The 17,788-nt window shown below is 44.9% G+C and overlaps 1 protein-coding gene across 1 annotated transcript in view; it reads left to right on the forward strand.

Annotated features, from left to right (window-relative positions):
- LOC144818171 (baculoviral IAP repeat-containing protein 1-like) overlaps positions 1 to 17,788 on the forward strand; it is an 863,533-nt gene that overhangs the window by 541,324 nt on the left and 304,421 nt on the right. Inside the window, exon 7 of the mRNA XM_078675293.1 lies at positions 7,035 to 7,134. Coding sequence (XP_078531419.1) covers positions 7,035 to 7,134 — 100 coding nt within the window. The remainder of the gene's footprint in view (positions 1 to 7,034; positions 7,135 to 17,788) is intronic.

Genomic DNA, 17,788 nt, shown 5'->3' on the forward strand with positions numbered 1-17,788 from the left:
CTCTTGAGGAGGATCCAGCTTGGACCCCATGTTTGTCCATTAAGCTTGCCCACGTTGCTCACTACATAAAAGTCATAAAAAGCTTTTGCGCCCTACCACTTTCAAATGTCACCAGCCGTCACTGTCCTGATCTGAGCCTTAGGGACACAATAGATCCCTACAGTTCCTGGACCCATCTTCAACGAGCTCCTGACCCCTAAAAGGCACCTCTCAGGTCCTGGGCCCCTGGAAGTGTTTTTTGGCTCCTTAAATCAAGCTTTTGGGCTCTTCGCGAACTGGCAATTTCACTTCGGAACTGCGCCACTCACATAAAGGATCAGCTCAAGCCGCTAGAAATTTGTAATGTCACACAGCAAGCACAGTTCACTAGAGTGGATTGCCACCTCGGGGCTCCAGCCTGCCCATCAAGAACACTCGGCATGCTCTTCACACCAGCCGACCACCGCTACAGACGCTCTCCTTGCGCCTGGCAACCTGCTTCTCTGCAAATGGGACTCTTGACACCAATCTTGAGAAGGTAAACCTTCAGCTTGACTAATCTGGGACTGTATCCCACTACTCACGCTCCATCATGGCCGGCCTAAAGGTTTGGATTTGACCCAGTCTAGCACTCCCAGATATCCACTGTTGGCACTTTATGCATGTCCTGGCAGAATCTCCACAGTTATTTTCCAGTTTATTCTTTATAAAATCCCTAACTCCGGTTCGACTAATTGGATTTTTGTCATTTTTGCCTTGTTTTGTTCATTAAATTAAGCTCTATTCTTCTAATCTGTTGGGGAATCTTTTTGTGTGGTGTTTTGACAGTTTTACTGTTTGAAGTGTTGCACAACTACATAACGCATTGTCTTTTAAGTTAAGCCTGATTTCTCTATACCAAGCTACCAGAGGGTGAGCACAAGTTAATTTAAGGAGTGCTTGAGACTTAGCCTAACTAGGATTGTGGTGACTGCTTGATCAGGGCTCTCACCCCAGTCAACCAGGAACCCAATTTCAAACGGTGTTAAAAAATGCTACTAGAGCGACAGGCATTTTTAAAACCACGTTTAGAACAGGAGTTTGAATATTTATTCTCTTTGATTACGAAAAGGGGGCAATATGAGTCAACTTACTTCTAAGAAACCTATTAAAAAATGAGAATTTTGTAGTTATTATGAGGATGCTTAACAATATGTGTATTTCAAAATGATATGTTTTGCTTTTACTAATTGTATCATCTAATTTGAAGTTTTTATGGACCTGTGTAAGAAATGTGATTACTGGTTTTAGGGGGGTGACACCATTCTCAAGCAGTAACCATAGTTCTTGTCAGGGTGAAGTCACAAGAAAACCCTGAATTAACCTGTTCTCAACCGTCTGTAGCTTGGCACTGAGCAGTAAGGCTTAACTTAGAGACAATGTATAGAGTATTTATGCAGGACTTCAAACACTAATAAAGTTAAAACAACAAAAGAATAATCCCACAGTAATTTAGAACAATAGCACACAATGTAATAAATAAAACAAGCCCAAAATGACAAAACTCCAGGCCGTAGAACCGGAGCTATGCAATGTTAAAGATATAAGTAAAAACAGTGACATCAACCCCAAAGTGAGACTCGCGGCTATCTGGTTGTGTGAGACCGGGAGAATGACAAGTTTAGGCCAACAGCAATAGAACGAGGATCAAATAGAGCATGGGTACTCACAAACATTTGCCAAGGGGCCGCAAAGTGCAGTCTGTGGTGTGACCGAGAGCCGAACTGATGCCAGAAGGGTAGTGGTTTGGGGGCTGGGTGGGTCAGGGATTGTAAAAGGAGGTGTAAAAACATGTTAAATAAGCGGGCAAGCATGTATTTGCAGGTTAATAAATACTTGCCCGTTTATTTAACATTTTTTTCTGAGTATTATTGCTTAGCCACTAAACAGCAGCTTGTGTTACTGTTCACCAGGGGGGGGCGCATGTAAAGGTCAACAGGGCCCCCGGGCCGTACTTGGAGTACCACTGGTATAGCAAGACCAGGATAGTCTTGCTAAAAAGTTACCTTCTCGGTCCAGCACAAAGTCCTGTTCTCAGTAGAAGGAGCCGTGAGGAGAAGTAAAGCGCCGCTGGTGGTCGTCGATGTAGCACTAAGAGCAGGCCTGGCATCACAGACAGTTATTGCTGTAGTGTGAAGATCCTGTTGTTCTACCATGCGTTTGGACCTGAGCTTTGCACATTCGTTTCCCGTAAGCGGGCGATTCTGTAGCACGAAGGGTTACGTTGATGGAACTTCTCGTTGGCGTGCAGTGTGAGTGAGAAGGTTTTGGCACCAACAGGCCTATTTGTGCTTGGGAAGAGCCCAACAACTGCAATTCAGCTCTGCTATGGCCACACCAAGGGTCCAAGACCTGAGGGGAAAACTTGGGGGTCCAAGGCTTACTCCATTTGGATCTGGGTGCTGGTTCAGGTGGAGACTGTTATGTCCCTGTGGCTCTGAACAGGAGGCCAGCAGACTAGCACTTGGAGTCACTCAGAGTCCTGGGTAAAGGTGCAGGTCCAATACCTCTGATTCAGGCAGGAGGACAACAGAGCAGCAATCCAGCAAGGCATGAGTCCAGCAGGGCAGTAGTCCAGCAAGGCAACAGTCTAGCAAAGCGGCAGTCCTTTCAGCCTCACATGAGCCATTCTTCCTGGCAGAGTCTCCATAGGTCTAGGAGTGTGCTGAAGAGTTGGTGTCTGAGGTAAAATATTTATAACAGGTGCCTCCTTTGAAGTGGGAGAAGCATCTAGAGGTTTCACTTTGAAGTGCACAGGTTTCCTTTCTCACCTGCCCAGTCTGTAGACCAATTACAGGGGGTATGCTGCCCTTTTTATGGAGGCAGGACACAGCCTATTCAAGTGTAAGCAGGGCTGTGTTGAGTTCCGCCCTCCCATCATGCCAGTTGTTGCCCATGCTGGCATACCTAAGCTCTTTATTGTCAGTAGCTGTCTAGGAAGAATGCACAAAGCCCAACTGCCATTTACATCCAGTCATGTGAACCTGTGACAGGCTACAGGCACTACATGTGTAAGGAGGAAAAGGCCAGCTTTCTAAAAGTTGCATTCTCAAAATTGTAATGTAAAATCATACTTTTCAACAAGAGAGGGTTTTTCATTACAATTCCAAAGATACTAAACATGAACGAGTTACTTGGTCCCTTTTGGAAGTTACAGCCTATTAAATATAATAAGGTAACTCCAATGTTATCCTAAGGGCGAGTTAGGCCTTGAAGTAGTGATAAATAAATGTAAGAGGCTTTCACTAACAGGGCCCGTGTTATACATTGTGCCACAGGGGCACAATGGCATTGCAGAAGTGGGCGCACGCGCTTGTGCGTCCCATTCTGTAATACAGATAGCGCTGACGCACATGTTGCACCCGTGCTATCATGTGAGAGTGTTCCCTCATTTGCATGAGGGTGTGACCCCATGCAAATGACAGAAAAACTTTGACTCTGTAGCCGTGCCTTAGTATTGACGTGGGCGCAGAGGCAGGCATGTCTTTAAGAGGCACAATAAAAATGCGCCACAAAAAGTTGCCGCTCTTTCAGTGTGCCTCCTAAAGGCAGCTCCTGAGGAGGAGAATGGGGGTCCAGTCACTCACTGCATCCGCCTGCAAGGGGATCACTAATCACCCTTAAAAGTGCAGGCAGATTGCCGTCTGCACAGTGAAGCACTTTTAAACAGCTGCCCCGTATTTCACGTGAATGTGCTGCCCCCAGGGCAGTGCGAGTTTGTGGAACACATTCATTCTAATATGGCACACTTACCTTGTTTGCCTTTTGAAAGGTGTGTCGTTGCACAAACAAGTAAAGTGTGCCATATCTGTAATATGGCCCCGTGACATGTTAAACCTAAAAGTACATGTCCAACTTTTTAAATACACTGCACGCTGCCATCTGGGCTGTCCATGACCTACCTTTGGTGGGGACTTATATGTATTAAAAAGGAAGGCAACATTTTTATTTTTCCAAGTGGACATGGCAGTTTAAAACTGCACACACAGGCTACAGTGGCAGGCCTGAGACATGTTTAAAGGGTTACTTAGGTGGGTGATACAATTAATGCTGCAGGCCCACTTGTATCATTTAATTTAACGGTCTGGATGCATGTAGTACCAATTTACTAGTGCCTAATAAGTAAATTAAAGATGCCAATTGAGGATGACCCAATTATACCATGTTTTTAAGGAGTAAGGACATACACCTTAGCACAGAAGCCTAAGGCTGGCAAAAACGAGATCATCAAAAAATGGAGGAAGAAGGCAAAAAGTTTGGGGGAAGACCGCTTAAGGCTGACAAGTCAGACAGCTCACTAAACAAAAAAAGAAAGGGGTAGGAGGAATATAAAACCCACTTCGACCTCCAATAGTAACCAAGACACACAAAGAAGTGGGACTCATAAAACCCAATCGCTGTGATCTAATAGGTGTCAGGGAAGATACCCAGGTGTCTAAAACTACCCTCACACACAGCAAGCTGTGTCCTACTTCATCATCATAGGGCTGCTAACACACCTCTGTCATAGCCAACACTGGAGGTGGAGCAATAGGGAGGGGGGAGACAATACAACACAAAAATGTTCAAGAGGCGGGATCGTATGTGAAAAAAGGTCAGAAGCTGCGATAGAAAAACTGGACACAGGATGTCCTTAACCTAACTTTAATTATGGACTCCCTGCCCAGATTAAAAATGAGGTAAAATACTAGAGCTGTGGATGGTGGTATGGTAGACTGAGATGAGTCACCAACCCCTCCACTCTGAAAACAAATGTTGACATGTTTCAGCCGAAAAAGAATTACATTAAATATTACCCCACCTTTCATCAGGACTTCACAAGGAAAAAAGATCCCATGGGTACTAACCCTACCTCCTTGGTCCAGGAGCAGTGGGTAGATACCCTTCTCAAAGAATTATCCCTACAATTGTGTCAGGATGATTTGCAGAGTGTCTGGTTGTGCTCTGCCTCTCCCCAGCATTCATGCCTGCATTTCTGAAACTTGTTACATGGTATATTTGCCTGACATGCCTTCATAAGGTGCAATTTACGCACCTACTGGGATGTTTTTTGGTATTTCCCCATGCACCAAGGGGCCAGAATTAATTCTCTGTGGTCTATATCAGTGAGATAACGCCCACTTTTTGATCGCTTTTTCTTACCTGATCGGGAGCTCTACCCAGGATGTTTGTATGTATGTTGTTATTATTATCAAGGTAGCACTGCACCATTTCACTTGACACCTATTTTTAATGATTTTATTACAGGTTCCCCACGGAAATCATCACGACATCCCGAACGTGTCGGCCGGATTCCTTTCCGACCAAGCCATTCTGATGGGCTCGGTCAGAATGGAACCCGACTCCGATTTCCGGATGGCATACAACGGGCTCAGAGAGCCCGCCTGCCATCCGTAAATTCTTCAGTACTCCTCTGGTCGCCTCATTACGATCGAGGGAGTACGATGTCAGTTTTTGACTGCCTTTTTGTGCTGGTATGTCCGGCACTATAAGGCAGTCGGAAACTGTCTCTGGGGGCCCACAGCAGGGCCCCCATGGGTGTGAGGCCACCGAATGGCGGCCTGGGGGCACCTACGGTGCCCCTCCGTTGATCCCTGCACCTGGTGGCAGGCACCTTGGGGTGCTAGCCTCAGGGTGCAGGGATAAACTACACCCCTGCATTTCACAATGGAGGCATGCATTCTGCTTGGAATGCATGCTCCCATTGTGAAGTATACGAGTGCGACCGAACAGGGTTCGGTCGCATCGTACTTGCAGGGCCGTAACACACCACAGCAGGTCGGTTGGTTACGGCTCCTGACCGATGTCGGACGGACCCGAGTCCTTCCGACATCAGAATCGGCCCCTAAATGTGTTGAACTGTCTCACCCCTCCCTATTGCTCCACCTCCAGCTTTGCTAGCGTGGAGGTATGTCAGCAGCCCTATGATGAAGCATGACACAGCTTGCTGTGTGTAAGGGTAGTTTTAGACACCTGGCTATCTTCCCCGACACCTATTATATCACAGCGATCGGGTTTTATCAGACAACCTGTGAGCCTAAAAGGTGTAAACATTTCAGTAGTCCTGGGGACTACCCCATGCTCCCCATTATGTCTTCCGAAATTAAAGCCTTTTTTTAAGTAGCATCTGTACTACCATAGACAAGCTGACACTGGCTTAAATGATCAATGCTAGGAACAGTATGGAGTTTTCCGTTGAGTTTACAGAATGCAGAACATACTAACTTTGTAAGAACATATTCTTATTAGATTTACCAAGATTTCTTGGATTCTTAGAGAAAAGGATTATGTGGAGTTTCGCAGGCTGCTGTAAAATAAAATCATTGAAAAGTGAAAAAAAACTTCCAATGTGTTCTTGCTAAATCTAAGATGCTCCACTTCATTAAATGAATCTTTGAAAGGATTGTAAACTTTACAGCATTCTGCATTGTGATGTTCCTAGCAAAAGCGGGCATGAAATATAAAGATGGTTTTGTGCTATGCATTGTAACGGAATAGCACGCAGGAATGTGCAGCTCTAAATGCAGCAGCATGTGAACATACAGTGGTGGTGGGTGAGCAGGTGCAGTGTAGAGCTGTGAAGTATGATGGAATAGGTGGTTGTGAAGTAGTACACTGTTGAAGGTTGAGCACTCTGAACATTGTCCCCAGAATAATCAATGGGACACAATATTGAGGACAAAGTATTGAAAAAAATATCGATTGGTAAGTAAGTCTAGATTTTCTTTACCTATCTATCTATGTAGTACATATATCTTCAAGGTGCCTAGAGGTGAAATTAGGAATAATAAATCTATACTTCCCTAAATACACTTACTTTTCAATATCTTGTTCCTTGATACTCTGTCCTTTATATACTTGTACCACATTATTTTGGGGGTCGATATTTAATATACAATTGTGTCAAAGGATGGGGCCTATCAAGAGGAACTTGTGTTCCTTTGTAATAAGCAAATCTGAAGAATGCTCGGTGTTTGACTAGAGATAAATCTAACCTTGTTACATGTATGTTTTAGGTGAGTTTGATAATGTGGAGTGTTTTTCTTGTGGCCTTTGCCTCCACAAGTTTGAACCTGGAGATGATCCTTGGACTGGACACATGAAATTCAATTCAGAGTAAGATTTCTCTTAGTAGTTTTTATGGCAGATTGCATTTGAGACTGTGGTAGATTATTATGTGTTTCACAGACAGCATTGATGTGTACATTACAATTCAAATAATCTACATATATATGGGCACATTAAATTAATAGTATTTCTCCAGGAATCTGCTTTTATTCACCCATCATTACCTATTGTTTTCCAGTTTCTTTACACTCTTACAACTGCCTCTCACCTGCTAGCTCCCAGAGAGCAGGGGTTGTGTGAAGTAGATAGACACACCACCGGAACCGTATGTGGGAGGAAGGACCCTCTATTTCTCATTTAACAATGTGCAGATCACTAGCATGCTCCAGTGAAGTCTTGTTAAGTATCATGAAGTCTCGGCACTCTAACCAAATGGAAATGCTTACCAGAAAGGCTCCACCAACCTGTGTACATAGATAACAGGACTCACCTACGCATCATACGAATAATACATCTAAACTGCACAGTCTACCTAAACAAGCAGATGAATAGGAGGCCGCCCAACACCACCCAGTACCTCCAGATAATAAGCATGCAATTAACTTGCCTCTTTATGCTTTGTAGTTGCATTCAAACAATAGCCTCAGTTTTCCCATGTGGCACCCCTAGCCCCCATGTGCAGCATGTCAGTCATTCTTGTCAGTGTAGCTAAAGCTTATATTCACGGTATGCCCTCTCGTGTGCACTTTGCATGCTTAAAATACCGTACTCATTTCACATCTTGTCATAGAGAACCTACATGCATGAAATTATCTGGGTTAAATAACCTAACCTATGTACATGAGCCATCAAGCGCCATTTTTAGAATTCGTCACAGTGGTACCACAACGTGGCGCATTGAGGTGTATCATTATGTTAAGGTTCTTGAAAAAGGATTAAAGGCATGTTACCATGGGAAGCTAAAGTACCTGTTGCCATGCAGGGGAAAGGAATAACCTTCCCCTGATTTGCAGTGTGACTAAAAAGTCCCTCTCCTACCGTCTGTAGCAGGGACGTGATAGGGGTGAAGTGCCACACTGCAAGTTATTTCTTTAACACTCTCTGGTGGATGGATCGTTGATTCCTGATTGACAATGTAGAGGGAAGAGATACATCTTAACAACAATGTATGCAGCAATTTACGGGCCCAATACTCATGACTCTGAAGAATCATAGACTCCAGGTTTCACGTTTAGTCTATTTATTACATGGCCAAAAATAGTTGGACATACAGACACCTCAAGGCGAGGTTGTAAAGATATATTGGAACTAATACAAAAGCAAACCTACGAGCAAAGGTAACTCGCTGAAGCATAAACAGACTGGCAAACTCGAGAATCAGAACGCAGGCAATAAGAGCTCCCATGTCTAAATCAGACTTCATCAGAGTTTCGTAAGTAAAAAGCATTTTCTTTCCCTACTCTATCTCTAGTGTGTCATCCCTACTTAGCATTTCCCCAGGCAAGTTTAGGAAAAGGTGTCAGCGTGTGAAGACTTCATAAGAAGTACACTCACATTGTACGGGTCAAGTAGCATAACCTACAGAGCTCGCCTAAGTTGCTCCTTCTCCTCCTCCGTTCTCTCCCCTTCTCCTGACTCAGCCCCAGGGGCACTGTCCCTAATTCCCACACCAAAATCACATAACACGCCTATTCGGGTCTCCTGCAGTACAAAAGGGGGTGGTGCTGGACGGAGCATCTGAACAAATCAAACACTCACACCCAGTCAAAAGATCTGGGTTTGATCCATCACTGTTCTTTAGCCCACTCTGCCAACCCAGTTCAGACATGGCTATATGCAAATCAGTCTGACCCTGTGCCTCATGGGAACAGTCCAGCCCGAACTGCCAAGCCATGCCTTCCCTGGACCGGAAACAAGCTTCCGAGGACCGGTTTCTGGCATTACAGCCGTCTTCAGCCCGGCTTGCTTGAATCCAGTGGCAAAGTGAGCAAGGGACTCACGTCTGAGCATACCCTGCCACACTTATGGCGGCCAAAGCGGTACAAAAGGGGGTGGTGATGGACGGAGCTTCTGAACCAATCAAACACTCACACCCAGTCAAAAGATCTGGGTTTGATCCATCACCGTTCTTTAGCCCATTCTGCCACCCCAGTTCAGACATGGCTATATGCAAATCAGTCTGACCCTGTGCCTCATGGGAACAGTCCGGTCTCCTGATCGACTCATCCACTCATCTCATAGGTGAATTTCCATTTAGTTTCGATGCTCCCCACTCCTGGCTCTATTACCTTGATTCCCAGGCCTTCTTCAGCGAGAAAGAACATGTCTCCTGTTATCAGCTTTTCTGGCTCTCATTGTATCTTCTCCTCCCCGAGCCTAACTCCTAAAATAAAAGCGTTATTCTAACTAACATTGATGAATTCTCCACCTGCAACAGAACGTGAGAAAGAACAAAATCCAACAAGCATATGAATTTCAAGCTAACACATTCAACCCCCCTTACGAGAGCATTCAGGACAAAAAGCACATAAAAATTAACACTTCACCGAGCATTTCTAAATCATCACATTACATGAGCACATCAAAAATGTCAATAATTGTAGGTGGCGTATACAAATTCCTTGCGCCACTGTTATGAATCAAGCACATCATATTCTGCAACATTAATTTTTTCACGTTTATGCAACTGGGATTTTAACACATAATTTCCATGTTATTACAATACATTTCTAACACCCTCACGTTAATACAACAAAAGAATAAATGCAGGTGCGAACTACTCAGGATTACGATGCACCCCTACAAATGAAAAGAGCACAATTGCACTTTATTAGTCCCCCCCTCTGATGACATGTGTCATCACAAACAAACACCTGGAGAAAGAACCAACCTAAACAGAAGTTGTAGCTGTTCTTCCTTCCAAAATCTTTCTAAACTGTTGAGATTTTCATGGTGACTGTCCTGCAGTCTCTCCGTTCTCCTTTCTCGTTCCCTAAGAGATCTCTCAGCCTGTCCTGCCTTATGCCACTTATAGGTCTTTATCATTCCAAGCAAAAGAATCACACAAACCACCACTATGATAATGGGCTACAGAATGTAACCAAAACCCTACCAAGATTCGCAAACTAACTCCCAATCCTTCCTAATCCTATCCCAACTTTTGTCCATACTCCTTCAGTTGCCATTTCATGCACCTCATGGTGAATCTCAGTAATGTTACTTATATATTTCTTCAAATCCTTACTGTTGTCAGGAATGAAGGTGCCACACTGTTGGACCCTCAGCATTTTACAGACTCCACCCTCTTTTGCTAATAATATACCTAAAGCAAGATGGTTCTGCATCACCATCGCTCTTATCGACACCATTTCTCCATCTATAAGTAAAAAACACAGAGCTGTATTCACTGACATCTTATCCACAATGGTTGACAATTTTCTAATCTTTACATCATTCATGATCACTCCTAAGCTAGGTATTATTGCTCCAAATACATTTCCAACAATCTCTCCTGCACTATGACCTCTTTTCTCTCTGTGATGTTCTCCATCTTCTAAAGGCTTCAACTCTTCAACGTGAATAATCTTGGGGAACACAACAGCTACATAACATGTACCATACCAATTCAATGACAATCACACATATGCATTTTTTCTATACACAAAGTACACCTTTGGCACCACTTGCACCACTACTTGCAAAAACGTATTTACAGTTGCTTCAGTTGTGAAAATGTGATCACACACACACTCTGTCCCACAAAGATCTTATCATAGTAAGTCTGAACCTGTCTAATGCATAGTTTTCCTTGCTGTTCAAAATCCAGAGCTATTGGACCATAGCTCACCTTCACCTTGTTTGCTAACTCCTCCTTAGTCCACTCTACTGTTAAGTTTAACTGTTAATTGTCTACGCCTATCTTCTACTTGATCTACAAATTTCTTCTCTACGTCCGTTAATAAACATGTCAAATTAGAAGCTTTGTCTAGTGTAACGGTAGGTATGAAATATTTCCCCAATCTATCTTCTTTCTTGTAATAATCATATTTATTGAGGTGCTTGTAAGTTGTAACTTCTGAAAGTACTGCATCATAGTTTTTTATTTTTTTTATTTTAATTTTTTATTTCACCAAGCAGCATCTTATAGACATTATACAATAGTACATATATATATATATCGATCTCTACGTACATTCCATTGTTCTACTGCACAGCATTATGTTTAAGGATGATCTTACATTATCCTAGCGATCCAAACCTGGGCATTGATGCTCGACAATAATACAGACACTGTAATGTACCCATGCAACCTGTACTGGCATCAGTATACTAATACCTGTGACAAATACACAGTTAGTCAGAGCTATAAGCATGACCCCGAACTCACCGGGCGAGAGGATCCCCCATTCTCACCCGCCCCTTTCTCGGCTTCTGATGGCTGTTCCTCCTGTTGTTGGAGTACATATTAAGAGCAGTAGTGACTCCGCGCCTTTTCCACAAAGGCGACATTCGGGTGTTGGCCACGACCATAGCCATTTGGGGGTAAGGTCTTTACTCAAAAAGCAACCCAGCCTTAGCAGGCTTAATTTCCTTTTGTAATAGTCCCTGAAGCAGTCTTGCAAATATGGATGGGGTTTCAGGTGGATGTATGATGGCAAGACAATCCAAGCATGGCTTTTACCAACCACTGCAGCTTTGTCCATTAGTAGTGACGCTTGTTAAATTGCTGTGTTGGTTAACTGTTTGAAAGCGGTGTAAGTCATGGGTAAAAGCCAGGATTCTTCCAGTGCTAACGCTTGAAGCGCTTGCCTAAGGGACTTATATATGGAGTTGGGGAGCCCTGCCTGTTTTTCGACTTCTAACCAGCACAGATGAGCCAGGGAGTGATCTTCTGCATCCCTCATTCGCCAGTAGTATTTGGCAAGGGCTCCTTGTCTTGCCGGAAACTGATTTGTGAGACCATATTCCAAACGTATATAGGCTTGGGAAATGTGGCGCGGAATTGAAAAAAGGTTTTTAAACAGGCTGGATTGAGCGAGATTTAGGACTATGGAGTTCCGAGTTGCCATCATCTCAGAGCCGTATGTAAGTGATGGCAAGAATTTGGCAGCTACAATCTTTAAAATGTGGCCAGTGGAATTTCCACGTAAATGTTTTTGGACGGTTTTAAAGGCAAATTGGAGTTGTTTGACTTTTGATTTCCCTTGTTCCAAGTGCTGTTTATACTTTAACTTATGGTCCAGTAAGATGCCCAAATATTTGTATTGGTCTACCTGAGTTAGTATGGTGGAGTTTATCTTCCAGACAAATTTTTGTCTTTTCTTGCGAGAGCCGGAGAAGCATAGGATGTTTGTTTTTTTAAGATTTATTGTTAGTTGTGCATTCGAGAGATACGACGCGAGTTTGGAAATCATGCGTTGTAGGCCGAGAGGAGTTTGTGACAGGAGCACAATGTCGTCTGCGTATTGGAGACTCATTATGGGTAGATTACCCAGTTTTGGTGGATCTCCCTGGATAGAACGTAAGTCACTTTCTAGGTCCGCAGTGTAAATGTTGAAGAGGCAGGGGGCCAATACGCAGCCTTGCTTTAAGCCGTTAAGCGTGCGAAGTTTCTTTGTCAGGCATCGGCCGTCTCCTTTTTTCACTTGGACCCATGTGTGTGAATAAAGCTCTATAATTGCTCCCATTAGCTCTATCGGCGCACCCCAGGCTTTCATTTTGGCCCAAGGTTTGGAGTAAATAGTCCAGAAATGGCTGCCAAAAGTCCTTGGGCCTAGATGCCTGCGGCAGCTCATCCTCGTAGGTGCCCGGTCTCTCTCTGCAATATGTCATATCAGACACCCAGTCCTTGAACCGAGGTGGGCGTTTACTGCCCCATTTAATTGCTATTCGTCTTTTTGCCAGTAAGAGTGCCACCACTAGCAATTTGCGCCTTCTAGGCTGTTTGAGCTTATAGGTGCCCAGGAGGCACACAGTGGGTGTATTTGGGATAGGCTCAGACAACTTTCGGGCCAGCGCTGCCAACAGCTCACACCAGTACGTTTCCAGTTTAGGGCACGACCAGGCTGTATGGATAAAGTCTGCCCAGGGGGCAGAGCATCTGCGGCATTTATCATCTGCCCTGAGGCCATAGCGATACAGTTTGCCAGGCGTATAGTAGGTCTGATGAAGGAATCTAAAGTGTATAATTCGTAAATGACAATTTGGATTGAGTAAATGCAGCTGTGTGCAGCTATAGTTCCAGTCGTCTTCCGAAATAGGCACCCCAGAGGTCTCCACACATCGTGTCAATGCCCTATCCGGGTTTGTGTACTTTTTGTTCTGCGATGTGGTATATAGTTTTGTGACTAGTTTGACACGCGTTGGTGCTGTGAGCAACGTCTTTAATGCCTGCAGTGTTGTGTTTTCAGCTGGGAACGTATCGTATAGGTCTATTATTGCTGCCCTTAATCTGAGGTAAGCGAACGTTTTTAGCGGTGCTTGGTGCGCACTTAGGGATGGGCATGTTAGTGGAATTAATGTGTTATGCGGAAATATCGAGCTCATCGTTGCCAGCCCCATTTCCCCCAGTGCCGTCATCATGTTCTGCTCTTGTGTGACAGAAAGTTTGGGGTGATGCGCCAAGGGGAGCGCAGGTGCGTATATGGGATATTTCCTTGCTCGTGTCGCCAACACGTGCCATGCTCTGGATGTGCATTTGACTGGATGTATCACACCGTTAGGGTAGTTCCTCACTGGATCTGCTATGTATTCTGTTAGTCCGTGCGGGCGGACACTGTCGGTTTCCACTGCTATATGTGGAATATGAGAGTGAGGTTGCGACCAATAATCGGCATGATGTACCTGTGCACAGTAGTAGTATAGTTGCAGATCGGGAGCGGCGAAGTCCCCTTGGTGGTACAATTTCGTGAGTACTCTCCAACTCACCCTGGGCTGTTTTCCGGCCCACGTGAGCCACTGCAGCGTTGTACGTAGTCTGGCAAAGAACGCTGTCGTAAGCCATATAGGGATATTCCAGAACAGATAGAGGAGTCTGGGTAAAACTATCATCTTTTGGAGAGCTATGCGGTCAGCCATAGATAGAGGCAATTTAATCCATTTTTCAATTTGGTCCTCCAATTTATTCATTGCCACACCATAACTCGCCCTTATCACCGTTTCTGGGTCTCGGTGCACCCATACTCCGAGGTATTTTACCGGATTTGTGACCCATTTCAATGAGTAGTCTAGTGTCGGTTCCGGGGTTGTCTCAGTTAAAGGGATCACTACTGATTTGTTCCAATTTATGCTAAGGCCTGAATATTGTTCGAATTTGATATATTTTCTAATTAGTGGATTTAGATTCTTATCTGGGTGTCTAGTGTACAGGACCATATCATCTGCGTATAAGGATATGCCCACATGCCGGAGGCTAAACTGGAGTGCCGTTTCCAGGTGTTTTTGTCTAATTTTGCATGCAAGTGGCTCTAGTGTAAGCACGAACAGAATAGGGGACAGGGGGCATCCCTGCCTCGTTCCACGGGTTATCTCAAATTGCTGGGACGTGTGCCCGTTGATGGGTACTCTTGCTCTGGGTTCATTATACAACAGGGCAATCCACTTCAGAAAGGCCGGTGGGAATCCTATTCTGGACAGAATGGTGATCATGAAATCCCACTCCACAGAGTCGAAAGCTTTTGCCGCATCTAATAGTGCAGCCGCTGCCGGTATCTCGGGATGTAGGCTATGGTACATCGTGAAGATTGTGCGAATATTGGGTTGTGGATCATGTGGGGATAAATCCCGCCTGATCCGGGAACACTAGGAGTTTTAGCAGTGATTGTATACGATTTGCTAATATCTTGGCCAGTATTTTCATGTCTATATTTATAAGGGAGAGAGGGCGGTATGATTCACAGAAGCTGGGGTCTTTGGCAGGTTTTGGAAAAGCTAATAGCAGCGCCTCCCGTAACGTCATCGGAAGGGCTCCCTCTTCATACGCTTCCTCAAACATCTGAGCTAATTGTGGAATCAACAGGTCTTTAAATTCTTTGTAGAATTCTCCCGGTATGCCGTCCATTCCCGGAGCTTTATTATTTGGCAATGAGTTAATCGCATCTTTAAATTCGTTCTCAGTGATATGATGCCCTAGATATTCCCTATGGGTGTCAGAGAGCCAAGCCAGGCCTATGTCGTCAAGGTACTCATGAATATCCGTTTGTACGTGTGTCGTCTTTGCGGTGTACAGTGTTGTGTAATATTTCCTGAAACTGTCTAGGATGGAAGGAGTGTCGTATACCTGTACATCTTGGTCTGTCGTGATGGTTGTAATGAGTGCTGCTCCCTGCATTGGCCTGATTTTTTGTGACAATGCTCTGCCTGGTCTCCCACCCTCTCCATATGCTCTAGCCGTGTATTGCTTGGAAAGGTATTTTATTTCAGTGTCTGCGTATTCGTTATATGTGTCTATTTTGCTACGGATGGCTGCTAAAAGAGAATCTTGTAGTGTGGAAGCATACTCGGCTTCCAGTGTTCGAATGTCTCGTTCTACCATGTTTAGTTGTTGCCTAATATCTCTAAGGATACCAGCATGCTTGCTAATGCAATGGCCCCTTATGGTTACTTTGAAGGCCTCCCAGAGCGTCCTATAGCTCTCCACTGTCCCAGTATTGATCTGGACAAAATCTTCTATAGCTTGTTTCAATTCTCCTCGGAAGACTTGATCTTTCAGTGCTGATGGTCTAAGACGCCATGTGAATTCCCTCGGTGCAATGTGTGGGGCTCTCTAATACCAGTCGCACGGGGGAGTGATCTGATAGGGTCTTAGGTAGGTGTTCTATTTCCTTTGTCCATGTACAAACGTCCTGTGTAGTCAGCCAGAAGTCTAATGTTGACCAGGTATTGTGAGTGAGTGAGGTGCATGTACCTTCTCGCCTCGTTGGGTGTCTTAGGCGCCATACGTCTACCATGGACCACTCCTTCATTCCCTCTAGAATCGAGCGGGCTGCTCGCTTACCGTCGGTACCAGAGGCTCTATCTAGTAGTGGGTCTAAGCACGTATTGAAATCTCCCCCCCATACTATGGATGTCGGTTGTGCCTCTCTGAGTTTGCCCCAGAGGTCTTCGTAGAATTGTGGGTCATCCACATTTGGCCTGTATCCTGTGACTATTGTAAGGTCCGTCCCTCCAAAATTACCTCTGAGTATAATATATCTCCCTTGATCGTCTGTGGTCGCTTTAAGTAGTGTGAAGGGAATGTTGCGTTTAACCAGTATCAATACCCCCCTGGCGTAGTTCGAGTAAGAGGATGCCACTCGGAATTGGGCCCATCTATATCCCACTCTACATTCTCGTTGCGGCATTGTGTGTGTTTCCTGAATACATGCTACGTCTATTTTGTGTCTATCTAAGTATGCGAGGACTTTCTTGGTTTTTCGTGGGTCTTGTAAGCCTCTCACGTTCCAGGTCATTAGGATTAGTGTCCTAACCTGTTGTCTCGTCTCAGCCATGGGTTACAGGTGAGTCATCGTTAGTAGTTTCTTGAATCACTACGCTCATTTGTGTACAGTTTTGTGAACAGAATGTGTTGCTGTCTACTGCTGCCTGGTGAATTTTTAACTTGTCCCCCCCGTCCCACCCCCTCCCACTTCGTCTATATCCCTCCGACGAAGACATCTCCCTTAGGAATACCAAACTCATTCCTCCTCTCCTAGCATGCGTATCCGTGAACAACCCCATGTAAATAACAGGTGTAGTGCACACGGGTGGGCAGGAGGAGCCGGGATTTCCCCCTCTTGACATCCTGAGGAGGGGCCTCATTAACAGTATAGGAAGGCACTACATCAGTGTAAACCCCGGTTCTGTACCGTCTCAATGCGGCAATTTAACGACTAACACCAACATTATCAACAACATTAACACATGCCTTGTAACACTTCACTCATGTACATATAGAAATACAGTCTTCTTGCAACTTATCTGAACCGCCAGTCTTCAATTCAGTTCTCCCGTGACTGGATGTAGTTAAATTGTCATAGTTCACCGCTGGGGGCCCCAGCGTCTTCGTCTCCATAACAGGGCACAGTGGGATCAGGTCCTGTTGTTTGGAGAGTCTATGTCACGGTACTCTCAGGCGCATGATTCACGTGCATAGCCTTGGCAGGCAGTCCTATCATTCCACGTCCGACAGGGGCCCCTGATCTTGCTGTCTGTCCCTCGGTGAGCGCCTGCGTTCCCCCTTCGGTTTTCTAGTCTGTAAATATTTCAGGAGTTCCTTAGGTTCGTTGAATATCTTCATGGAGCCCTCGTCGGTAATCTTCAATCGGGCTGGGTATAACATGGCGTATGGAATCTGTAAGTCACGGAGTTTTTGTTTTGCCTGCGCATATTTCTTCCTCGCCTCCTGGACCGATTGCGTGAAGTCGGGGTATAGAGCTATATCCATTCCCTCGTGCTTCAAGGCGCCAAGTTCTCGAGCCTTCCGTAGCGCTGCATCTCTGTCCCGGTAGTTTAGCAGTTTAGCTATGATGGGCCTCGGTCTCGTGCCCACTGGTGGTTTCGGGGCTAGGGACCTATGTGCTCTTTCAACCAGGAAGACCTCCGAAAATGTCTCTCTGCCCAGCAGTGTAATAAGCAGTTGTTCCGTGTATTTTTCCATTGGGTCTGTATTTGTTGTTTCCGCAATTCCCATGATTCATATATTGCTGCGTCTCGACCGGGCCTC

Source organism: Lissotriton helveticus, chromosome 2_1, assembly GCF_964261635.1.
Source record: "Lissotriton helveticus chromosome 2_1, aLisHel1.1, whole genome shotgun sequence".
In the NCBI taxonomy this organism is placed as follows: domain Eukaryota; kingdom Metazoa; phylum Chordata; class Amphibia; order Caudata; family Salamandridae; genus Lissotriton; species Lissotriton helveticus.